Source organism: Octopus sinensis, linkage group LG7, assembly GCF_006345805.1.
Source record: "Octopus sinensis linkage group LG7, ASM634580v1, whole genome shotgun sequence".
Taxonomy (NCBI): domain Eukaryota; kingdom Metazoa; phylum Mollusca; class Cephalopoda; order Octopoda; family Octopodidae; genus Octopus; species Octopus sinensis.
This window is the reverse complement of record NC_043003.1, coordinates 84,874,794-84,902,481: the sequence shown is the minus strand read 5'-3', so window position 1 is coordinate 84,902,481 and position 27,688 is coordinate 84,874,794. Positions and strand designations below refer to the sequence as shown.

Sequence of the window (27,688 nt, the reverse complement as noted above, 5' to 3'; positions counted from 1 at the left end):
AGTAGTAGTCGTAGTAGTAGTAGTCGTAGTAGTAGTAGTAGTAGTAGTAGTAGTAGTAGTGGAAACACTATTTATTTGTTTGTTTATAACTAATTCTGTATCCCCCGGAAAGTATTTCGTACAGAAGAACTTACGTAACCAATAGCAATAATCTTAGTTATATCAACACTTTGATAACACTGAACATATATATATAATAAAAAAATTAGTCTCCGCTTTATTGTGATCGTTGACTTTCTGAAGTAAACATCATGAAGACTATATATCTTCTCATCGTCGTTGTGGCCATAGTTTCATGTGAGTATCGTGTGATATACTATTTTTTTTACTATTTCACTAAACTAGCACTTTCTATTACAGATATGGATACATACATACATACATACATACATACATACATATGTACACACATACATATACATACATACATACATACATAACATACATACATACATATATTTATATATATAGGGAGAGAGAGAGATGGAAAAAGAGAGATCGTGTTACCAGTTTAGCATATACATGTATCTATATATGTACGTACATACATAAATACATGCATACATACATCATTGTATCCTTATCTGCTCACCTGAATTTCTCTCATAGCCACCCATTACTTCGTGGACTCCGTCCCTGATAAAAATTTCGGAGTGTAAATTCAAATCATTTGAGTGCTAAGTATTTTCCATATTGAGAATGTATGTACGTATGCATGTATGCATGTATGTATGTCTGTCTCTTCTATTTCTGAATTATCATAAATCTTCCATTGGGGAGGTAGCCGGTTTCCAACAAAGATACATGACTCCATCTTTGGGATGTAGTTAACACAGATAAATTCACATTTGGAACTTGAGAAAAGTCTTGCATATTTTTACTCTTCCAGTCACAAGTTGCACTTGTAATGTACGAATTAGCCGGTCGATTTCTCTTTCTGAAAATCCCTGTTTATTCAGATTCTCCTAGTGCTCCAATTATTATTGGTATGATTATGAATATAGAGCTAGATGATATATATGTCCATATATATCTTCTTTTCTTTTGATTTTCAGAGAAATATTTATATCTGCAGGGCATCTGACTTCTATGACGGTACATACCCAAACAACAATATCTGACCTGTTAATGTTTACATTTGACAGAAGTTTTGATGGGAATATTCCACCAGTTTTCCTTAAGTTGTTGTTTGTGAATGTATTCCATAACAGAGGGATTTTCTAAGTTTATTTCAGGACATTCTTTTTTGCGGATGGCATTGTAAATTGTTTTAGCAACAACATCGTGCTGCATAGGGAGGTAGTATCGTGATGACATTTTAGGACAGCTGCTAATCACATGCGTGATGTCTTCCACAGAAACATGACATAGCTTACACATACAGTTGTTAAGGAACTGCTTCGCTATGCCGAAGCGCCATTACACCCTCCATAGTGTCCCTTGTTCCAGCCACGCCTACCTTCTCTCAGGTTTTGATATATATGTTTGAATGCATGTGTGCGTATATATGTGTGCGTGAGAGAGAGAGAGAGAGAGAGAGAGAGAGAGAGTGTGTGTGTGTGTGTGTGCTTGTGTGTGTGTGTGCTTGTGTGTGTGTGCTTGTGTGTGTGTGTGCTGTGTGTGTGTGCTTGTGTGTATGTGTGTATGTGTGTATATATTGTTGTATCTAGGAAGAGTCATTATGCTAATACTATTAACACACTCACTGGTTCAATTCCACTAGTTCAATTTATTATTAGTCAATTGGTTGCATATCCAACAAACTAATCGATTGTTTGATTGATTTGGTTAAACATTGATACATTGGTTTTGTTTTTGTTTGTCAAAGTTCTTTCGTTGCCGATTGGAACCCTTTCAATATCTTTCTTCTTAGTCCATTACAGATGCTGTGCTTCTCTGCCTGAGACTTTGGGGTCAAACTATACACAAGCATAGGGTGACCCAAAATTAAGGCAACCAATTTTTTTCAATTTTGTCAAAGTAAAATATTGTTGTATTTCGCATCTAGCATTGCAGTACAATCATAAAGGAAACACAATTATGACAATACCACATTTATTCGATATGATCACCTCTGTTTCGAATCACGGCCTTAAATCGAAGTGCAAATGGTTCACATATGGTAAGCAACTGTTCTTGCAGAATCGAAATCCATTCCTAGCGCAGTGTCGAGCATGAACCAGACAGAAAAATCCAACGGATTGAGATCGGGGCTTTTTGAGGGCCATACATCCTTGCCTATGAACGACGGAATATTGTTTTGTCTGTTTGAAGCTGTGGGATGGTGCCGAGTCCTATTGGAGGCGCCAAGGTGCATCTTGAAAGTGTACATTCACCCATGGAAGCTGTTCAGCTTCCAGAATATCACTAATGAATCGCTAGTTGTTAATTTTAACTCACGATGGCACAAAAAACGAAGGAAGACCTTTCAGTGGCTGTCACAGTCGCCCAAACCATAACTAACTTGATTTTGACGTCGATTTACGAGCCAGATAGATACACTCCAAAGTTCGACGGAACCAGATACACTCCAAAGTGTGAATTTATATTGACTGAAACACAAAGAAAACACACGAAGCTTTTATAATGATGTATAATTTTCATATCTTATCACATTTAAAGATAGCTATTGAAGCCTGAAACTTATGTTGTCTTAATTTCGGAACACTGTATATTCTGCCCCACCACATCTGAACGGGGAATATCACCAATCATCATCCAGTACATAGCTAGCTCCATTCACCAAAGTATCTTGGAAATGGATGCAGGGCGCTTAATCATATACTCTTTACTTTTTTTACTCTTTTACTTGTTTCAGTCATTTGACTGCGGCCATGCTGGAGCACCGCGTTTAGTCGAGCAAATCGACCTCGTGACTTATTCTTTGTAAGCCCAGTACTTATTCTATCGGTCTTTTTTGCCGAACCGCTAAGTGACGGGGACGTAAACACACCAGCATCGGTTGTCAAGCAATGCTAAGGGGACAAACAGACACACAAGCACACACACACATGCATTATATATATATATATATATATATATATATACATATATACGACAGGCTTCTTTCAGTTTCCGTCTACCAAATCCACTCACAAGGCATTGGTCGGCCCGGGGCTATAGCAGAAGACACTTGCCCAAGATGCCACGCAGTGGGACTGAACCCGGAACCATGTGGCTGGTTAGCAAGCTACTTACCACACAGCCACTCCTGTACATACTTATATATATATATATATACACATGCATAAGCCGTAAAAAAAACGTAAACAACATGAGATAGAATATGAAAAACAAAAACATGGAAAACGAACTTTTTTGCGAACAACGAAAGAAACAAATAGAAAAACAAGACAGGCAACATAAAGAACAATCCCTTCATCAGTTGTTCACTGCTTTTTCTACTTCGCATTTCGAGCATTAGGACAAGATGCGTCTTCGTCAAAACAGTTGCTCCCGCAAAGCAAATTTAATAAAATTTGGGATTTGCGGAGGGTCAAAATTGGTAACAAAAGCAGGACAGTAAAAACAAACGGTAAGGGCTGTTAAGCCATAATGAGGAAAAGTGATGAACGCTGGAGAAACAAGCTTTGACAAGTGACAGACAAAAATTCATGCTATCCCTGTAGCTGAACGAGAAGAAAGAAAGAAATTCGAGTTAGGAGAAGAAAGATGGCCGCTGGTCACGCGTGAGCAACGATAGAGTCAAGGAGGAAGAGTGAGGGAGAGACAGGGGCAGATAGAGAAAGGTGAAGGAGGAGGAGAAGAATTAGAGAAAGGATGAGAGAGAAAAAAGGAAAGATAAAAAGAATATAGAAAGAGGAAGAGAGAGAGAGAGAAATAGAGATAGTGATAGAATAATGTTGCATCAGGATTATTAAGATAAAACTTACTTGGAAATGGATGCGTGGCGTTCACTCATATAATATAAATAATATACATATATGCGTACCCTAACAACAGACTCTCATTCCTTAATACTGATCCTTGGTTAGCGACTGTAAACAACTAAGTACAGCTCCTGCACCCATAGCTTCAAAATATATTGTTCACAGGAATCCAACCTGGTCACACAATATTAAGGTGTTTGTTTAAATGATTCGAGATCTTTATTCTCCGCCGCAGGTGTATTCTCCTGTCTCGGGGAATGATGTTTTTGTGTGTATTGGTTCCCTTCTCAGGGACATATTTAATGCGTATGACTCGCATAATTGACATGAATTTATTGAGTTTCACATCTATGTCATGCATAGAGAGGCTTTTAGTCCAGTCTTGCTGGAGTATTTGTTTTTCAACTTACTTCCAGTCAGCCTTATAGAAATTTAGGCTTGATAGGGTTTGAGCGCCATCTGTGCGGAGTTTATCTTTAGTTAATTCCGGGCCATACATTGTCAGTTCTGTCCAGAGGTCCTGGACATTTTTGTGCCTGGTTGGACTGAGTATGATCTGCTTCATATATATATATACATATATATATATATATATATATATATATATATATATATATATATATATATATATATATATATATATATATATATATATATATGTATAGCCAACTGGAGATGTTCTCCTGGGGCTACAAGCTACAGTAGCATCCTCTCTTAGTGGTTAGCCATATTTAAATGGCAAATATACTTCACATTGTCGTGTCGTTCAGAGATTTATTATTGCTTATATATATATATATATGTTTTGAGAAAAAAGTCGTCAGAATTTTGGAAAAACAGCTTGTTCATTATTCTCGAACTTGTCAAATAAAATTTATATTTAGAATACAAAATGTCCTGTTACCCCTTCCAAACATTCATTTTTGGAGGGAATTTCTTGATGAAATGTAGTTCTGCATTAAAAAATATTAGTATAATATTTGCAAATTAACAATTTAAAAAATCAATCAACAAATAAAATATGCTAAAAAAATACATACATACATATATATATATATATATATAGTTAATCCAAACAAGAAAGCACAAAAAAACACACAACAACGCGAGGACGTGGAACAAATATAGTATTATTGGACGCTCAGGGAAGAAGGAAAGAAGGAGGGTTTAACGTTTCGAGCGGAGCTCTTCGTCGGAAACATAGGAGAAGGAAAGATCCAGAGAAGGGAAGACAGAGGAAAAAAATCGCCAACGGTACACACGAAGTCATATATATATATATATATATATATATATATATATATATATGAGAGCCCAAAGTGTACGCATGCCGCTATAGCTATATAAAAAATACAAAAAAATGGGACAAGAACGCAACCGGCGACAACAAGACACCCAGACAGTTAGATGATACAAAAAGGGACAAGAGAAAAACAAAAACGGTTCATTCGGAGTTTTCTTTCGTCAGTCGAGTTCCAGATTATCTTTTCAGTTTCGGCTGGTTATACTCGACGAAACTGCAAAAATAATCTGGAACTCGACTGAGGAATGACTCCTCCTTGTTTTTTCTTGTCTCTTTTTGTATCATCTAACTGTCTGGATGCCCCATTTTTGTATTCATATATATATATGTATATATATATATATATATATATATATATATATGAATGTATGTATATATATACGTAAATCTAAAACATCCCAATGCTACACACATATATCTGAACATTTGTAGAGATGTACCACATTTGGTATAAAGTATTCAAATTCTCGACTTTACCTTAAAACATTCAATTTTGGAGAGAATTTTTGATGAAATCTAGTTCCATTGCTTTTCAGTAATGCAGATCGTCCCGTGCACATTTGTAAAAGGGAAAAATGTTTAACTTTTGGAGGCTGCATATTTCCAGATGCTTACTTAATGGAATCTTGCGTAATTCCTCTTGTCGGATATGTTGCCTGTGGATTCTTGCACGTTGGCAGAGGGAATTATTTGTTTCACCAATGTAATTTTCTTAGCAGTTTGGGCAGGTAATGCAGTATATGAGGTTTTGCCTTTTGCAGTTCATGTCTGCATTTTGAAAAGGGATCCGCTTTTGAATTTTATGTAAGAACCCCTTTCCAAATATTTGAAGTTGTTGATGTTGCGTGTTCCACATCTTCTAACTCCACATTCTTTTACTAAGAATTCAGATTCATTCTCTGATTTGAATTCTGCCCTTGTGAGGTGTTTTTCAAGATTTTTTGGTTGGCATCTGCTATTCCGTAAGGTGTTTTTTTTCAATCAGATTTTTCATTTTGGGTCTTTGTAGGAGTACAGGTAAGTTTGTGGAAGATGGTCATTCCAGGACTGTGTGTGTTAATGAACGGAATCGTGTTTTCATTAACTTTTTCCTTAGGTATCCGTAGATGTGTGATATTCAGTTCCATCGCTTTTTTAATCCCCTCATTAATTAATCCTAAGGGGTATTTCTGTGTTGTGGGGAAGCCTTTGATTTCGTTGAGTCGGATCTCACGTATTTTGGTGTCAGTCATTATAGCACAGATGCGTCTATGGCAAGAGTAGAAATTTAAATATTGGTTGGTGTCGGTGTTTTATAAAATATGTTTGTTGTGACTGTGGAGTTCTGTATTTTTATATGGATATCCTGGAATGGTAGTTCATTGCGAATGGATTCTGTCGTGAATTAGATGAATGGGTCAAGTGTGTTCAGTATATTGTTAAATATATTTAGATCTTCATTCGATTTGTCCCAGAAGATGAAGCAATCATCAAGGAAGCGTTTCCACTTTTTAATATATTTCTTGTACTCCTGATCAAAAGTTTTTTCTACTTCCTCATAAAGTTTTTCTTCCAAGTATCCCATTACTAAGTTTGCATATGAGATCGTAAACCGCGTACCCATGGCCGTGCCCTTTTTTGTCGATATGTTTCATTGTCGAATCTAAAGGTATTTTCCTCTAGTACTAGGTGTGTGGCCTTGGTGATGAAGTCAGTGTTGAAACGTTCATTTATCCGTTCTCTGTGTTCTTCTACCCGGTATTTGATTGCTTCTAGGCCTAAAGTGTGAGGTATATTAGTATAGAGATTGGTGCCATCAAAACTTGTGAGTATAGTACCTTCTGCGACAGTGGAAGGGATGTGTTGGATGAAATCTATGCCATCATGTACATAATTGGGTATTAAAAGCTACAAAGGTTTTAGGAGTATATCCAAAAAATGACTTAGTTGTTGTGTTGGTGCTTGATTTCCAGCAACTATTGGTCTTAGTTTGAGGTCAGAAGGCCTTAGTATTTTTACGTATTGGTTCTTCTTCTTTATGGCACTTTGTATTTCGGAGCTTTTGTGGATTTTGGGTAATCCGTAGAAATTACTCTCTTTGATTACAGGGCTGCATATATAATATTTCTCCTTGTCTGTGAAGGAATCTTGGAATTCATTGATTAGTCTCCTGATTTTATTCATTATTGTTTTTTTCTTTTAGGATGACTGAGATGTCATTCTTCAGTGTTTGTAAGGCTTCCTTTTCTTCTTCACGAAGGTTTTGTTTGCATCTGTGGGTATTTAGGGGAAATTTTTAAATCGTGCCTATATATAAGTCTAAATATTTATCCTTTCCCTTGTAGCGGATGAAGTGGGATTTATTTCTGACTATTATTCATCATTTAAATCTTTGTTGTTGAAGAATTCTATAAGTCGGAGGTGGCGGTTGAAGTGTTCAGTATCAGATTCCAGTTCTATGAGATTAGGTGTAGGTGTCGGGGTAAACTTGAAACCTTTTAATAGGAGGATCATCTCATTCTCGTTTGACAAATTTATTTATGATCTTCGGGTCTATATGTTGTGTGTGTGTTCATTTAAATTTTGTGTATTATCGGGTCCGGTGTGTTATTTTAGTATTTCCTCCCTAAAAATGGAATTTTGTCACTATGTCTCCGTTTTCTGATCTCGGCGTTCTGGTTTCCATGTAAGTGGGAGGATGGTTCATATCTTTTATATGAATTCCGCTGGTTATAAGTTTTGTTTTCTTCCCTTCCTCCATGCTCTTTTCGCCATTCAGGATATATGGAAATTTTGGTCGTAAATCGTGGGTTGCTTGAGTTATGATGATGATTATTATTCCTATTATAATACCCGTGCTGTCTGTATTTTATTTGTCTCTCTCTTCCATCTTTTATTACCGGTTGGTGGTTGTCTGTATGTTATTTGCCTTTCATGCCCTTTTTTCTTTTTATTTATCCATCTATGGTGTGTGGACTTATGGGTTGATAGTCGTCTTCTATATTTCATGTGTTGGCTATTTGCAGTGTTATGCATTGTAGAATATAGGTTTCTGGTCTGTACTTGGGGTGAGACAGGGGTCATTTCCGCGTATGTTCTTGGGTAATTAGAGGTTCGTTACCTCAGTTCGGTTCTTCTGGGGTTAGTGTCTAAGTTTGTTTTCGATTTCTTCGTGTTGTTGTGGTTTCGTTTTCATTATGCATTTGTCTCCATGGTTTTCTTCATAGTTAGTGACTCACTCTTGTTGTTTTTCCCACATTTTTATGGATTTTTCTTCTTCCCGCTTTGTGGCTTCTTTCCATAGTTTTTGCAGTTTTTCATGACATGATTGTCACTCCGCTCAGCAATTTCAGCAAACACACACAACGGGAGAAAGCACCCAGTACACACGCCAGAATCGTGTTGCAGAAGGTGAGACAAACTCCAAAGCGCTTGTGACAGGTAAAAAGTGTAATCTGTATCAGCTGCGAAATGTTCAAAGTTCGAGCAAAGACCATGCAGGGATGCGAGGACTTTTGAGGTATGACTAAGACGAGGCAAACTATTTCACTGGTGCCAAGAAAAATTGTGATAAAATGAATTAGTATACCCGATGGTGTTAGGAAGGGAATGAATCCATGGAAAAAAACTTTGTACAGAAACGCAGTAGCAAGGTGTGTTCCTTAAAACATTATGAGGATTAAGATAGCATACTCTTGCTAATATAAAATCTCAAAATATTCTAATGATTCCTACAAGACATAATGTACTATTTGGAACCGGATATTCGCACAGTGGCATCTGTGAAGAAAGAACTTGCAGGAAAATGAAAAAAATGTTCGTTCTCTCACAACATTAAAATTATCCATTCAAACGAGCTCTATTTCTCTGTACTCTGTCTCACGTCGCTACCTCTCATTCTTCCTGGCCTTGTACGGAATTATTTTAAGCAATACCAAACAATTAGTATCAATGTATGTTGCTATATATTAATACCTAGCTGAAAATTACTTTAAAAGAAAGTTAACTGGCGTTTTGGTTAGAGCACTGAAGTGCAATTTATTATAAATCAATATTTGAAATTAGGGAAAACTACGTGGAACAGTAAATTACGTACATTACACACGTTGTCTTTAATAATATCTATTATTTACATTGACATCATGTCTCTGAAAGGAAGAAAAACTGCACTCTGTAAACACTGTCTATCCTTTGGTATTAAGAATGGCGTTTACGAATGCAAGCATTTCTATTTCTAGTACAGGAGCATGGCAGCAAGGTGTGTTCTCACACTCATTGGATTTTGGTGAAAGGTTTAAATATTTCTCATGAATCTAGCGTCGCACAATGTGTGGGAAGCAGTCATTCACTCAATGATATTTAAAAAAAAGAAAGAAAGAAAATCCTGCAGCAATTTGAGAAAATATTTCTTGTGTCTTGAGTCTGGTGGGCTGTGATATTTAAAGCAATTCTCAATTTCATTACGAACTATTATGCTAATACGAAAATATTTGTTTTAAAATGTAAATATTATGAAATATTGCCAACCAATAGGTATTGATGTCATGTCTTCCATATAATCCAAATTAAGTAATTACAAATCTAATAATATTTATTCTATATTAAATAACTATAATATATTGCGTGTGTATTTTTTGCGATGTTTAAGATAAGGTAAATAACCTTAAAAAACCTATGTCCTTGCCATTGAAATAGTGCTGATAGGATCATTAATTCATTAAAAAGATTTTCATTGGAAACCAGATATTTTCTCATCTCGAGATGAAAGGAAAGCATGCCATTGAAGATGTTATTAGAGCAAGCATTAAAGGATATATTGTATATTCATAATATCTATTATGAAAAATGACTTTGCAATCCGATATACTTTCTATAATAATATGTATTTTATATATTTCTAGGCGTAACCAGTACTAATGGACTTCCAAACGGTAAATAATGCTTATATATAATTATGTTAATATTCAAAGATTCTTATAATTATAATATTCATCGTTTTATTCATAGTTCTTAGGGCTAACAACCTGGCAGAATCTTTAACAGGTCTATCAAATTCTTAAGCAGGTCGTCATCTCTCCCCCTTCGGTATGCGTTGAAATGCTGCCGAGATTATCATTGCATTACCTCCTGTCGTAGACGTTAAAATATCTGAGTTCATGTAAACGATGGAGTAGATCCCCCACAAAATTGCTGTGACCATATTTGCAGCAATTTATAGTTTCATTACGAACTATTATAAAATACGAAATTATTTATGGTTTAAAATGTAAATATTATGAAATGTTGTCAGGCAATAAATATTGATTTATGCTGCTATATATTGATACATATCTGAAAGTTATTTTAAAGAATGTTATATGTTACTTTAGGGAAAATATTGATGTATAATTTATTGTAAATCAATGATTGAACTTCGAGCTATAGAAGATTACATGCATCACAAACATAGCCTTCAAAAAATATTTATAACTGGCATGGATATACTGTCTTAGTTTCAGAAGTGGTTAGTATAATAAATAGAACAGAAACCCGATAATGATAATATATTTACGGTAATTAAGCAGAGGGAGAACTGAAAATTGTGGAAGAAGTAAGATTCAGGTGAATGATTGATTGAAATGCTGATGATAAAGCATTTACGGTCATGCGAATGGCATGAAATATAGAGTTTTCCAGAAAGATTGTAAGTGAAGTAATCTCATCCAGTTTGTGAAAGATTTATTTCATCAAGAACTCTTATTGTAATCATCAATGAAATTATTTTCAAGAGAGTAAATAATAATAAAAATTACAAAGTTACAAAGTATGAATTTAAGTAGTTACAAAATTTCACGCACGTAAGTGTAGATTTTGCACATTGTCGCAAATATTAAAATAATATTGAAACTTGTGTTTATAGATTGCTTTTAGCAAACCTAGTTTTATTATATTGGTTTATAATTGAAAAGCAAATAATTATAGTTATGCATGGTTTTGGAGAATATGGAGCAGTTGAACAAATCATACCATTCTGTGACAAGATTAAAGCTATGCCTCACAGTATTGTTATATGTCAGAGCTCTAATGTTGCATTATTAATAGCTATTATATGATGAATAGTAACCAAACTGGCAATGAATTCCGAGATATATCTGATAAAGTCATTAAATGATAATTCCGTATAAAGTAAACTGGATGTTAGTGTTACTGGTATGTCCCAATACCGATCTGTCTTGTTTTATATGGTAAATTACTGAGAAAGCTTCATGATAAAACCGGATGTCGTGTTTTCTTATAATGCGAAATATGTAATTAAAAAACTAACTTTCATTTAAACAGAAATAAATAATTAAAAAAACTAACAAAATTTCTTCTATATAAAATAACAATCATATACATTCCTTAGTGCTTATAGAATCAATTGCACATAAGAACAATTTTCATAGGAAACTACACAATTAAGATAACGTAAATAACATTACCATACCTAAGAGATTGCCATGGAAATATTGCTTATAAAATCACTCGTTCATTATAACGATTTTCATTGGGAATTCCATATTTTCTCATCTTGAGAGATAGCCTTCCATGACAATGATATTATATAAATTCGTATTGAATGAAATGATAGCATGTCATTGAAAATATTATTATAGTAAACATAAAATGATATATTGTATATTATAATATACGTTATCAAATATGTCTTTGCTATCATATTTTCTTTCTATGATAATATGTATTTTATATATTTCTAGCATTGCTGCTAATAAAACCTCTGCAAAAGATAAATTATGTTCTTATATAAATATGTTAATAATCAAAGAAATTTATAATTAAAATCTTCATCGTTTAATTGATAAATTCTTGAGGTAACTACCTGACGGAATATTGAACGCGTCGAACAAAATACTTAGCAGTTCGTGTTCTGTCACTTTTCTGTATGCCGCCGAGATTATCATTGCAATAACTCATGTCCCAGGGGGTAAAATAAAGTTACACTTAAATATATGGGCTAATGTAAACGACTGAACAGTATCTTCCACAAAATTGTTGGACCTGTGCACATATTTCAAGCAATTCATATTTTCATTAAGACCTATTATAAAAATACGAAAATATTTATGTTTTGAAATGTTTGTAAATATTATAAAATGGAGTCAAACAATAAGTATTGATGTATGTTGCTATATATTGATACAGATATGAAATTAACTACAAAAAATGTTACGTGTTGATTTGGTAAAAACACTGAAGAATAAATTATTGTAAAACAATTTTTTGAGCTTTGGGAAAACTATGTGGAAACGATGACATATATCACAAATATTGTCTCTAATGAATATTTATTACTGACATCAGAATCCTCATGATTTCCCAGTTTCGGAATTGGTCGGTGTAACGAATAGAATAGAAAGCCAATAATAATAATAATAGATTTAGATAATTAAGCAGAGCGAGAACTGAAATTGTGTAAAGAGTAATAATACTCAGGTGAATGATTGATTGAAATGCTGATGATAAAGTATTTACGGTCATGCGAATGGCATGAAATATAGAGTTTTCCAGAAAGATTGTAAGTGAAGTAATCTCATCCAGTATGTGAAAGATATATTTCATCAAGAAGACTTATTGTAATCATCAATAAATTTATTTTCAAGAGAGGAGATAATAATGAAAATTACAAAGTTACAAAGTATGGATTTAAGTGAAGAAATCTCATCCAGTTTGGTGTTGGTAGTGCTTATGCATTAAACGATTTTCATTGGAAACCACATATCTTTTCATCTTAATATATATCGTCCATGTCGATTATAATATATAAAGTAGTACGGAAACAAGGGATAGCAAGCGATTGAAGATATTATTAGAGCAATCATAAAAAGATATATAGTATATTCCAAATTTATATTACGAATATCAATTTGCAATCAGATATGTTTATATAATAATAAATATTTTTAATATTTCCAGGCACTGGCAAACTTCCTGGAAGTTAAATTAAAGTTAATTTTCAAAGAATTTTTAAATTAAAATATTCATCGCTTTATTGATAGATTCTTTGAAGCACTTCATATTTTCGTTACGAACTATTATAAAGATACGAAAATATTTATGTTTTGAAACGTTGTAAATATTATAAAATTACGTGAAACAATAAGTATTGATGTATGTTGCTATATATTGATACATATCTGTAATTTACTTTACCTGTTGCTTTGGTGAAACACTGAAGAATGAGGCATTGTAAATCAATATTTGAACTTTGGTAAAACTTTATGGAACAAAAGATGACATGCATTACAAATATTACCTCTAATAAATATTTGCTTCTGACATGAATATAATGTCACAGTTTCGAATGTGGTTAGTATAATGAACAGAAGAGAAAACCAGAAATAATAATAGAGTTTAGTCAATTAAGCCGAGCTGGAACTGAAAAGGTGTAGGATGTAAAAAGTATTCAGGTAACGATGCAATATTTGCGGTTATATGAATGACATGAGATATAGACATTTCCAGAAACTTTCTCGGTGTTGAAATCTGATCGAGTTTGTGAAAGGTATGTTTTATCGAGAGCTCGTAACTAATCATCAATGATATCATTTTTAGGTGATATTAATGAAAAGTACAATGTTAGAAAGCATGAATTTTAAGTAATTAGAAAGTTGCACGCACATACGTGTAGATTGTGCATATCGTCGTATATTTTGAAATAGTATTGAAATTTAAGTGTTTATAAGTTACAATTTGCAACCATAGTTTTAGTATATAGTTTCATAATGTAAAAGAAATAGTTATAGTAATGCTTGGCTTGAAGAAATATGAAACGGTTGAAGTAATGTGTCATTCAGTGACAACATGAACGCTATGAATCACAACATTCTTTATATCTGGCTGCTCTAATGTTGGATTATTAATAACTTTTGTATGATAAATAGCACACAAGATGGAAATGAAGTTCTAGAAATATCTGATAAAAGCATGACATTGTACTTCTGTATAAAGTAAACTGGATGTTACTGTTACAGTATATTCCAATAGCGACCTACCATGGTCTCTAAAGTAAATAACTGAGATAACATTCTGAACAATGTGGAAGTGGTGTTTTTCACATAATTCGAAATATGTAATTAACAAAGCGAATAATATTTGTTTGATATGTAATGCCAATATTATATACCGTGTTCCTTTCTTCGATATTTACGGTGAGGTAAATAGACTTATCATAGTTATTTCATTGCATTTCAATTGCTTTTGGTAGTGGTAATGCATTAAACGATTTTCATTGGAAAGCACATATCTTTTCATCTTAATACATAGTCGTCCATGTCAATTATATTATGTAAATTAGTTTGTAAATAAACGATAGCAAGAGATTGCAGAAATTATAAGAGTAATCATAAAAAGATATATAGTACATTCCAAATATCTATTACGGAATATGAATTTGCAATCAGATTCGTTTGTATAATAATACGTATTTTAAATATTTCCAGTTCATACCACAAGTACTACAGGTAAGTGATTCTCATATATAAATAAATTAATTTTCAATAAATTTTACAATTAAAATATTCATCGCTTTATTGATAGATTCTTGAGGTAAGCAACTGACAGAATATTTAACGTGTCACCAAAAAGCTGAGTTGAGCATCACCTGTCTCTTTTCGGTATGCGTTGAAATGCCGGCAAGTTTATCAATGCATTAGCTCACGTGCCAGGCGGAAAAATATAGTCACGCTCAACAATTTGGCCTAAAGTAAAAGATTGAATTGATCTCTCACAAAATTGCACGAGCTCTGCCCATATTTGAAGCATTTCATATTTTCGTTACGAACTATTATAAAGATACGAATATATTTATGTTTTGAAACGTTGTAAATATCATAAAATTATGTGAAACAATAAGTATTGATGTATGTTGCTGTATATTGATACATATCTGTAATTTACTTTACCTGTTGCATTGGTGAAACACTGAAGTATAAATTATTGTGTAAGAATGTTTGAACTTTGGTAAAACATTATGGAAGAAAACATGACATGCATTACAAATATTACCTCTATTAAATATTTGCTGCTGACATGGAAATGATGTCACAGTTTCGAATGTGGTTAGTATAATAAACGGAAGATAATGACAGAAATAATAATAGAGTTTAGTCAATTAATCCGAGCAGGAACTGAAAATGTGTAGGATGTAAAAAGGATTCAGAAAATGATGCAGTATTTACGGTTATATGAATGACATGAAATATAGAAATTTCCAGAAACATTTTGAGTGATGAAATCTGATCGAGTTTGTGAAAGATATATTTTATAGATAGCTCTTACCGTAATCATCAATGATATCATTTTTAGGTGATGTGAAATTAATGAAAATTACAATGTTAGAAAGTATGAATATTAAGTAATTAGAAAGTTGCACGCACATGCGTGTAGATTGTGCATATCGTCGTACATTTTCAAATTGTTTTGAAGTTTAAGTGTTTATAAATAACAGTTAGCAAACATAGATTTAGTATATAGTTTCATAATGTAAAAGAAATAGTTATAGTTATACTTCGCTTGAACGAAAATGAAACATTTGAAGTATTGTATCAATCAGTGACAACGTGCACGCTATGAATCAGACCATTCTTTATCTCTGGGTGCTCTAATGTTGGATTATTAATAACTTTTGTATGATAAATAGCAGACAATATGGAAATGAATATCTAGAAATATCTGATAAAAGCATTACATTGTAATTCTGTATAAATTAAACTGCATGTTACTGTTACTGTATATTGCAATGTCGATCTACCATGGTCTTGACGTAAATAACTGAGATAACAATCTGCAAAATGTGGAAGTCGTGTTTTTCTCAATATTCGAAATATGTAATTAACAAAACGAATAATATGTATTTGATATGAAATGCGTATATTATATGCCGTGTTCCTTTCTTCGATATTTACGGTGAGGTAAATAGACTTATCATAGTTACGTCAGTGCATTTCAATTGGTGTTGGTAGTGCTAATGCATTAAACGATTTTCATTGGAAAGCACATATCTTTTCATCTTAATATATAGTCCTCCATGTCAATTATATTATGTAAATTAGTCTGTAAATAAACGATAGCAAGAGATTGCAGAAATTATAAGAGTAATCATAAAAAGATATATAGTACATTCCAAATATCTATTACGGAATATGAATTTGCAATCAGATTCGTTTGTATAATAATACGTATTTTAAATATTTCCAGTTCCTACCACAAGTACTACAGGTAAGTGATTCTCATATATAAATAAATTAATTTTCAATAAATTTTACAATTAAAATATTCATCTCTTTATTGATAGATTCTTGAGGTAAGCAACTGACAGAATATTTAACGTGTCACCAAAAAGCTGAGTTGAGCATCACCTGTCTCTTTTCGGTATGCGTTGAAATGCCGGCAAGTTTATCAATGCATTAGCTCACGTGCTAGGCGGAAAAATATAGTCACGCTCAACAATTTGGCCTAAAGTAAAAGATTGAATTGATCTCCCACAAAATTGCACGAGCTCTGCCCATATTTGAAGCATTTCATATTTTCGTTACGAACTATTATAAAGATACGAATATATTTATGTTTTGAAACGTTGTAAATATCATAAAATTATGTGAAACAATAAGTATTGATGTATGTTGCTGTATATTGATACATATCTGTAATTTACTTTACCTGTTGCATTGGTGAAACACTGAAGTATAAATTATTGTGTAAGAATGTTTGAACTTTGGTAAAACATTATGGAAGAAAACATGACATGCATTACAAATATTACCTCTATTAAATATTTGCTGCTGACATGGAAATGATGTCACAGTTTCGAATGTGGTTAGTATAATAAACGGAAGATAATGACAGAAATAATAATAGAGTTTAGTCAATTAATCCGAGCAGGAACTGAAAATGTGTAGGATGTAAAAAGGATTCAGAAAATGATGCAGTATTTACGGTTATATGAATGACATGAAATATAGAAATTTCCAGAAACATTTTGAGTGCTGAAATCTGATCGAGTTTGTGAAAGATATATTTTATAGATAGCTCTTACCGTAATCATCAATGATATCATTTTTAGGTGATGTGAAATTAATGAAAATTACAATGTTAGAAAGTATGAATATTAAGTAATTAGAAAGTTGCACGCACATGCGTGTAGATTGTGCATATCGTCGTACATTTTCAAATTGTTTTGAAGTTTAAGTGTTTATAAATAACAGTTAGCAAACATAGATTTAGTATATAGTTTCATAATGTAAAAGAAATAGTTATAGTTATACTTCGCTTGAACGAAAATGAAACATTTGAAGTATTGTATCAATCAGTGACAACGTGCACGCTATGAATCAGACCATTCTTTATCTCTGGGTGCTCTAATGTTGGATTATTAATAACTTTTGTATGATAAATAGCAGACAATATGGAAATGAATATCTAGAAATATCTGATAAAAGCATTACATTGTAATTCTGTATAAATTAAACTGCATGTTACTGTTACTGTATATTGCAATGTCGATCTACCATGGTCTTGACGTAAATAACTGAGATAACAATCTGCAAAATGTGGAAGTCGTGTTTTTCTCAATATTCGAAATATGTAATTAACAAAACGAATAATATGTATTTGATATGAAATGCGTATATTATATGCCGTGTTCCTTTCTTCGATATTTACGGTGAGGTAAATAGACTTATCATAGTTACGTCAGTGCATTTCAATTGGTGTTGGTAGTGCTAATGCATTAAACGATTTTCATTGGAAAGCACATATCTTTTCATCTTAATATATAGTCCTCCATGTCAATTATATTATGTAAATTAGTCTGTAAATAAACGATAGCAAGAGATTGCAGAAATTATAAGAGTAATCATAAAAAGATATATAGTATATTCCAAATATTTATTACGGAATATGAATTTGCAATCAGATTCGTTTGTATAATAATACGTATTTTAAATATTTCCAGTTCCTACCACAAAGACTACAGGTAAGTGATTCTCATATATAAATAAGTTAATTTTCAATAAATTTTACAATTAAAATATTCATCGCTTTATTGATAGATTCTTGAGGTAAGCAACTGACAGAATATTTAACGTGTCACCAAAAAGCTGAGTTGAGCATCACCTGTCTCTTTTCGGTATGCGTTGAAATGCCGGCAAGTTTATCAATGCATTAGCTCACGTGCCAGGCGGAAAAATATAGTCACGCTCAACAATTTGGCCTAAAGTAAAAGATTGAATTGATCTCCCACAAAATTGCACGAGCTCTGCCCATATTTGAAGCATTTCATATTTTCGTTACGAACTATTATAAAGATACGAATATATTTATGCTTTGAAACGTTGTAAATATCATAAAATTATGTGAAACAATAAGTATTGATGTATGTTGCTGTATATTGATACATATCTGTAATTTACTTTACCTGTTGCATTGGTGAAACACTGAAGTATAAATTATTGTGTAAGAATGCTTGAACTTTGGTAAAACATTATGGAACAAAAGATGACATGCATTACAAATATTACCTCTATTAAATATTTGCTGCTGACATGGAAATGATGTCGTAGTTTCGAATGTGGTTAGCATAATGAGCAGAAGATAATGCCAGAAATAATAATAGAGTTTAGTCAATTAATCCGAGCAGGAACTGAAAATGTGTAGGATGTAAAAAGGATTCAGAAAATGATGCAGTAATTACGGTTATATGAATGACATGAAATATAGAAATTTCCAGAAACATTTTGAGTGCTGAAATCTGATCGAGTTTGTGAAAGATATATTTTATAGATAGCTCTTACCGTAATCATCAATGATATCATTTTTAGGTGATGTGAAATTAATGAAAATTACAATGTTAGAAAGTATGAATATTAAGTAATTAGAAAGTTGCACGCACATACGTGTAGATTGTGCATATCTTCGCACATTTTGAAATTGTATTAAAATTTAAGTGTTTATAAATTACAGTTAGCAAACATAGATTTAGTATATAATTTCATAATGTAAAAGAAATAGTTATAGTTATGCTTCGCTTGAACGAAAATGAAACAGTTGAAGTATTGTATCAATCAGTGACAACGTGCACGCTATGAATCAGACCATTCTTTATCTCTGGGTGCTCTAATGTTGGATTATTAATAACTTTTTTATGATAAATAGCACACAATATGGAAATGAATATCTAGAAATATCTGATAAAAGCATTACATTGTAATTCTGTATAAATTAAACTGCATGTTACTGTTACTGTATATTGCAATGTCGATCTACCATGGTCTTGACGTAAATAACTGAGATAACAATCTGCAAAATGTGGAAGTCGTGTTTTTCACATTATTCGAAATATGTAATTAACAAAACGAATAATATGTATTTGATATGAAATGCGTATATTATATGCCGTGTTCCTTTCTTCGATATTTACGGTGAGGTAAATAGACTTATCATAGTTACGTCAGTGCATTTCAATTGGTGTTGGTAGTGCTAATGCATTAAACGATTTTTATTGGAAAGCACATATCTTTTCATCTTAATATATAGTCCTCCATGTCAATTATATTATGTAGATTAGTTTGTAAATAAACGATAGCAAGAGATTGCAGAAATTATAAGAGTAATCATAAAAAGATATATAGTATATTCCAAATATTTATTACGGAATATGAATTTGCAATTAGATTCGTTTGTATAATAATACGTATTTTAAATATTTTCAGCCCCTACCAAAAAGACTACAGGTAAGTGATTCTCATATATAAATAAGTTAATTTTCAATGAATTTTACAATTAAAATATTCATCGCTTTATTGATAGATTCTTGAGGTAAGCAACTGACAGAATATTTAACGTGTGGCCAAAATGCTGAGTTGAGCATCATCTGTCTCTTTTCGGTATGCGTTGAAATGCCGGCAAGTTTATCAATGCATTAGCTCTTGTGCCAGGCAGAATACTATAGTCATGCTCAACAATTTGGCCTAAAGTAAAAGATTGAATTGATCTCCCACAAAATTGCACGACCTCTGCCCATATTTGAAGCATTTCATATTTTCGTTACGAACTATTATAAAGATACGAATATATTTATGTTTTGGAACGTTGTAACTATCATAAAATTATGTGAAACAATAAGTATTGATGTATGTTGCTGTATATTGATACATATCTGTAACTTACTTTACCTGTTGCATTGGTGAAACACTGAAGTATAAATTATTGTGTAAGAATGTTTGAACTTTGGTAAAACTTTATGGAACAAAAGATGACATGCATTACAAATATTACCTCTATTAAATATTTGCTGCTGACATGGAAATGATGTCGTAGTTTCGAATGTGGTTAGCATAATGAGCAGAAGATAATGCCAGAAATAATAATAGAGTTTAGTCAATTAATCTGAGCAGGAACTGAAAATGTGTAGGATGTAAAAAGGATTCAAAAAATGATGCAGTATTTACGGTTATATGAATGACATGAAATATAGAAATTTCCAGAAACATTTTGAGTGATGAAATCTGATCGAGTTTGTGAAAGATATATTTTATAGAGAGCTCTTACCATAATCATCAATGATATCATTTTTAGGTGATGTGAAATTAATGAAAATTACAATGTTAGAAAGTATGAATATTAAGTAATTAGAAAATTGCACGCACATACGTGTAGATTGTGCATATCGTCGTACATTTTGAAATTGTATTAAAATTTAAGTGTTTATAAATAACAGTTAGCAAACATAGATTTAGTATATAGTTTCATAATGTAAAAGAAATAGTTATAGTAATGCTTCGCTTGGACGAAAATGAAACAGTTGAAGTATTGTATCAACGTGCACGCTATGAATCAGACCATTCTTTATATCTGGGTGCTCTAATTTTGGATTATTAATAACTTTTGTATGATAAATAGCACACAAAATGGTAATGGATATCTAGAAATATCTGATAAAAGCATTACATTGTAATTTTGTATAAAGTAAACTGTTATTGTTACTCTATATTCCAATATCAAGCCTTCCTTGGTCTCTAAAGTAAATAACTGAGGTACCGTTGTGAACAATGTGGAGGTCGTGTTTTTCACATAATTCAAATTTGTAATTAACAAAACGAATAATATTAGTTTGATATGAAATGCCAATATTATATGCCATGTTCCTTTCCTCGATGTTTAAGGTGAGGTAAATAGACTTATCATAGTTATGTCATTGCATTTCCATTGGTGTTGGTAGTGCTAATGCATTAAACGATTTTCATTGGAAAGCACATATCTTTTCATCTTAATATATAGTCCTCCATGTCAATTATATTATGTAAAGTAGTTTGTAAATAAACGATAGCAAGCGATTGCAGAAATTATTAGAGTAATCATAAAAAGATATATAGTATATTCCAAATATTTATTACGGAACATGAATTTGCAATTAGATTTGTTTGTATAATAATATGTATTTTAAATATTTCCAGCCCCTGACACAAAGTCTACAGGTAAGTGATTCTATTATATAAATAAGTTAATTTTCAATGAATTTTACAATTAAAATATTCATCGCTTTATTGATAGATTCTTGAGGTATGCAACTGACAGAATATTTAACGTGTGGCCAAAATGCTGAGTTGACCATCATGTGTCTCTTTTCGGTATGCATTGAAATGCCGGCATGTTTATCAATGCATTAGCTCCTGTGCCAGACGGAAAAATATAGTCACGCTCAACAATTTTGTCTAATGTAAAAGATTGAATTGATCACCCACAAAATTGCACGACCTCTGCCCATATTTGAAGCACTTCATATTTTCGTTACGAACTATTATAAAGATACGAAAATATTTATGTTTTGAAGCGTTGTAAATATTATAAAATTATATGAAACAATAAGTATTGATGTATGTTGCTGTATATTGATACATATCTGTTATTTACTTTACCAATATCAAGCCTTCCTTGGTCTCTAAAGTAAATAGCTGAGGTAACGTTGTGAACAATGTGGAGGTCGTGTTTTTCACATAATTCAAAATTTGTAATTAACAAAACGAATAATATGTATTTGATATGAAATGCGTATATTATATGCCGTGTTCCTTTCTTCGATATTTACGGTGAGGTAAATAGACTTATCATAGTTATGTCAGTGCATTTCAATTGGTGTTGGTAGTGGTAATGCATTAAACGATTTTCATTGGAAAGCACATATCTTTTCATCTTAATATATAGTCCTCCATGTCAATTATATTATGTAAATTAGTTTGTAAATAATCGATAGCAAGTGATTGCAGAAATTATTAGAGTAATCATAAAATGATATATAGTATATTCCAAATATTTATTACGGAATATGAATTTGCAATTAGATTTGTTTGTATAATAATATGTATTTTAAATATTTCCAGCCCCTGACACAAATTCTACAGGTAAGTGATGCTCTTATATAAATAAGTTAATTTTCAATGAATTTTACAATTAAAATATTCATCGCTTTATTGATAGATTCCTGAGGTAAGCAACTGACAGAATATTTAACGTGTGGCCAAAATGCTGAGTTGACCATCATGTGTCCCTTTTCGGTATGCATTGAAATGCCGGCATGTTTATCAATGCATTAGCTCCTGTGCCAGACGGAAAAATATAGTCACGCTCAACAATTTGGCCTAATGTAAAAGATTGAATTGATCACCCACAAAGTTGCACGACCTCTGCCCATATTTGAAGCACTTCATATTTTCGTTACGAACTATTATAAAGATACGAAAATATTTATGTTTTGAAACGTTGTAAATATTATAAAATTATGTTAAACAATAAGTATTGATGTATGTTGCTATATATTGATACATATCTGTAATTTACTTTACCTGTTGCTTTGGTGAAACACTGAAAAATGAGGCATTGTATATGAATGTTTGAACTTTGGTAAAACTATGTAGAACAAAAGATGACATGCATTACAAATATTACCTCTAATAAATATTTGCTTCTGACATGGATATGATGTCTCGGTTTCGAATGTAGTTAGTATAATGAACAGAAGAGAAAGCCAGAAATAATAATAGAGTTTAGTCAATTAAGCCGAGCAGGAAATGAAAATGTGTAGGATGTAAAAAGGATTCTGAAAATGATGCAGTATTTACGATTATATGAATGACATGAAATATAGACATTTCCAGGAACATTCTGAGTGAAAAAATCTGATGGAGTTTGTGAAAGGTATATTTTATCGAGAGCTATTGATGTTATTATTAGAGGAAACATAAAACAGATATGTTGTGTATCCATAATATCTATTACGGAAAATGATATTGTCATCAGATATTCTTTGTATAATAATATGTATTTTATATATTTCTAGCTGCAATCAATCCTTCAGCAAGTTCAACAGCTAAGGGATTCTTATATATAATTACGTTAACACTCAAAAAGTTTTATAATTGAAATATTCATCTTTTTATTCATAATTTCCTGATGTAAAAACATGACAGAATGTTTAATAGGTATAAGATTCCTAAGCAGCTCGTCATTTGGTTCCCTTCGGTATGCGTTGAAATGCTGTGATTATATGAATTACATGAAATATAAAAATCCTCAATGATATCATTTTCAAGAGATGTGATATTAATGAATATCACAATGTTAGAAATTATGAATTTTAAGTAATTAGAAAGTTGCACGCATATACGTGTAGATTGTAGATATCGTCGCACATTTTGAAAGAGTATTGAAACTTAAGTGTTTATAAATTACAGTTAGCAAACATAGTTTTAGTATATAGTTTCATAATGTAAAAGAAATAGATATAGTTATGCTTGGCTTGGAGGAATATGAAACAGTTGAAATAATGTATCATTCAGTGACAACATGATCGCTATGAATCAAACCATTCTTTATATCTGGGTGCTCTAATGTTGGATTATTAATAACTTTTGTATGATAAATAGCACACAATATGGAAATGAATATCTAGAAATATCTGATAAAAACATATGTAATGTAATCGATTTAATTTGTCTCCGACAAAATAGCACGACCTCTGCTCATATTTGAAACACTTCATGTGTCCATTACGAACTATTATTAAAATACGAAAATATTTATGTTCTGATATTTTGTAAATATTATAAAATAATTTGTTGTAATTCCCTATATATTGATACATATTTGTAACATACTTTAAAGACTGTTACCTGTTGCTTTGTTAAAACACTGAAGTATAACTTATTGTAAATCAGTGTTTTAACTTTTGGGAAATTTACGTGGAACAGACGATTACGTGCTTCACGGACATTGTCTCTAAGAAATATTTATTACTGACCTGGATATGATGTCTCAGTTTCGGAAGTGGTTATTATAATGAATGGAATAGAAAGCCAATAATGAAAATAGATTTATGATAATTTATCAAAACTTGAAATGAAATTGTGTAAGAACGAAAAAGTTTCAAGTAAACGATTGATTGAAATTTTGATGATAAAGTATTTACGTTCATATGAATAGCGTAAAATATAGAATGTTCCGGAAAGTCTTTGAAGAAATCTAATCCCGTTTATGAACGATATATTGAATCAAAACTCTTACCGTAATCACCAATAAAATATTTTTCAAGAGAGGAGATTATAATGAAAATTGTAATGTAATCTAATCCCGTTTATGAACGATATATTGAATCAAAACTCTTACCGTAATCACCAATAAAATAGTTTTCAAGAGAGGAGATTATAATGAAAACTGTAATGTTTCAACGCATGAATTTTAAGCAGTTAGAAAATTACACGCATGTAAGTTTAGATATTGTTACGAATTTAAAAATAGTATTGAAACTTACGTGTTTTTAAAATTACATTTAGAAAACCTAGTTTTACTATATTGCTTTATAATTTAAAGGATATAGTTAGTTATACATCAGTTTGGGAAATATGAAATAGTTGAACAAATCATAACCTTCTGTGACAACATCAAAACTGTGCATACCAATAGCATTCTTTATATCTCAGTGCTATAATCTTCGTTTATTAAGACCCTTTGTATGATGAATAGCAAAGAAGATGGCAATGAATCCCGATATATATCTGATAAAGTCATGCAATGAGTATCCTGCATAACGTAAACCGTCAGTTAGTGGTACTGGTGTATCCTTATACCGATCTACCTTGTAGTATAAGGTAAATAACTTTGATAAATTCACGCTAAAACTGGATGTCGTGTCTTTCATATAATCCGAAATATGTAATAAACAAAAGTAGCAATATTTATTGTATATTAAATGCTAATAATATATTCGGTGTGCATGCCATTGAAATTATTATTAGAGGAAACATAAAAATGGTATGTTGTGTATCCATAGTATCTATTATGGAAAATGACATTGTAATCAGATTTTCGTTGTATAATAATATGTACTTTATATATTTCTAGGCCCAACCAATCCTACTACAACTGAAAAAGGTAACGGATGCTTATATATAATTACGTTAATACTCAAACAATTTTGTAATTATTATATTCGTGTTTTTATTCATAATTTCCTGAGGCAGAATCTTTAAAATGTATAAGATTCCTAAGAGGTATAAGATTCCTCGTATAAGATTCCTAAGAGGTATAAGATTCCTCGTCATTTGGTTCCCTTCGGTATGCGTTGAAATGCTGCTGAGATTATCATTGCATTACCTCCTGTCGCAGGCGGTAAAATAAAGTCGTACTCAACTATTTGGTTACATGTAAATGATTGAACAGGTATCCCACAAAATTGCTGTGTCTGTGCCCATATTTGAAGCAATTCATAGTTTCAATACGAACTATTATAAAAATACGAAACTATTTATGTTTAAGAATGTAAATATGAAATGCTGTCAACCAATATGTTTTGATGTATATTGCTATATATTGATACATGTCTGAAAGTTACTTTAAAGAATGTTACATGTTGCATTGGTCAGAACATTGATGTATAATTTATCGTAAACCAGTGATTGAACTTTGAGAATACTTCGAGGTATAGAAAATGACATGCATCACAAACATTGCCTCAAATAAATATTTATTATTGACATGGATATACTGTCTCAGTTTTGGAAGTAGATAGTATAACGAATGGAATAGAAAGCCAATAATGATAATAAACCTTAACCTCTATGTTATTAACCGAACTTCTATGGTCTGCTTGAGCATTTTGATAGAGCACTGATGAGCTTTTCTCTTCTTTGAGCTCCCGCTCATCTATACTACATGCTGTCTCTTCAATGTAAGTAGTTGTCTTGTTTCTGCACCGTCCTTCAGTATATCGTAAGCCATATACTATATTCCTAAACTTGCAGTTAACCTGTGGTCTCATCCAATATTCTATACAACTATTTTCCGTACATGGGGACCTATTGAATGGATAAGTTCTACAGATCAGGGATTTTGTGGGGCTCCAGACCTTTCTACTACTTTAAACCACAAAATCCCTGATCTATATATCTTATCATTTGAACTCTATAAAGTAAGTGATTTCAGGCCTTGTAACTATATTAGAAAGGATTTAGTTGGTGGAATGAATTTTTTAACAGCTGAACATAAGGTCTTTAATATTAATATAGATGTCTAAAAATGTAGTATATATTTACTTGATTGTGAAAAAATCTATTTCAAACTATAAAACATCTAATATCAATTATACTATTTATTATAAAGCAGATTATGGTAATGATGTTTTATATAGACATAAATATTATTATTAAGCGAATTTTAAGCGGCGGCTGGCAGAATCGTTAGAACGCCAGGGAAAATATTTAGCGGTGTTTCTTACGTCCTGAGCTCTAATTTCGCCAAGGTCGACATTACATTTCATCCATTTCAGGATCGATGAAATAAGTACCAGTTACGCACTGGGGCCGATGTAATCGATTAGCCCCTAACCCCGAAATTTCAGACCTTGTGTATATAGTAGGAAGAATTATCAAACGGATTTTACAATCATATTTAGAAGAATAGTTTTGGTTGCTTTTCTCGAAACGTTTCCGTTGAAACTACAAAAATACAATTTAAGAGAATTAGTTAGGTATACCTCCAAAATCACTTATGAAGATGGATGTATCAGCCGTTAGTGACAGTTTTTGCTGATGTCTGGACTTGGTGAAATGTGTTTATGAATGAACAGTGTGAAGTGTCATTCTTACAATCCAGTCATACAAAACATTATGATAGGAACATTATACGCACAGTCTTCAGCTGTGTTAAGTTACATGCTTTCTATCGATGAATTGAATTTATACTACAAGTTAAATATATTTTGTGTATCGAATGGACGTCTTAATATTCATCATATGTTATGCAGATCGATTGCGAGATATCAGAAATTTCTATCGTTCTCATGCTGTCTCCTCCTTGAATAGGATTGTCATATATTTTGAGGAATTATTCATCATATGATAATGGCATGAGTTGACACGGTAGTTACGTTTACGGTGAACCAGTGTGTCATTTCTTTCGTATAGTTTAAGGTCGAAAAATTATGAAAGGA

General features: G+C 31.9%; 1 protein-coding gene and 1 long non-coding RNA gene across 5 annotated transcripts in view; one reads left to right on the top strand and one right to left on the bottom strand.

Moving 5' to 3' along the window:
• Positions 1-217: 217 nt before the first annotated feature.
• The window catches only part of LOC115213828 (integumentary mucin C.1-like), a 34,708-nt gene continuing 7,237 nt past the window's right edge, over positions 218-27,688 (top strand). The window contains exons 1-9 of one of the 4 annotated variants that reach the window (XM_029782724.1): positions 237-297; positions 10,074-10,103; positions 14,652-14,672; positions 16,408-16,428; positions 18,164-18,184; positions 19,920-19,940; positions 21,663-21,683; positions 22,587-22,607; positions 25,603-25,632. In XM_029782724.1, the coding sequence (XP_029638584.1) occupies positions 252-297; positions 10,074-10,103; positions 14,652-14,672; positions 16,408-16,428; positions 18,164-18,184; positions 19,920-19,940; positions 21,663-21,683; positions 22,587-22,607; positions 25,603-25,632 (232 nt within the window). In that variant the 5' untranslated portion in view covers positions 237-251. Of the gene's footprint in view, positions 298-10,073; positions 10,104-14,651; positions 14,673-16,407; positions 16,429-18,163; positions 18,185-19,919; positions 19,941-21,662; positions 21,684-22,586; positions 22,608-25,602; positions 25,633-27,688 lie in introns of all 4 variants that reach the window. The other 3 variants (XM_029782725.2, XM_036504867.1, XM_036504866.1) reach the window with 3 other exon arrangements.
• Positions 7,609-21,248, bottom strand: LOC118764291. Its single transcript, XR_005000095.1, has 3 exons — positions 21,239-21,248; positions 9,278-9,282; positions 7,609-7,692 (listed from the first exon to the last, which is right to left on the bottom strand). It is a non-coding gene; the product is annotated as an uncharacterized LOC118764291 (long non-coding RNA).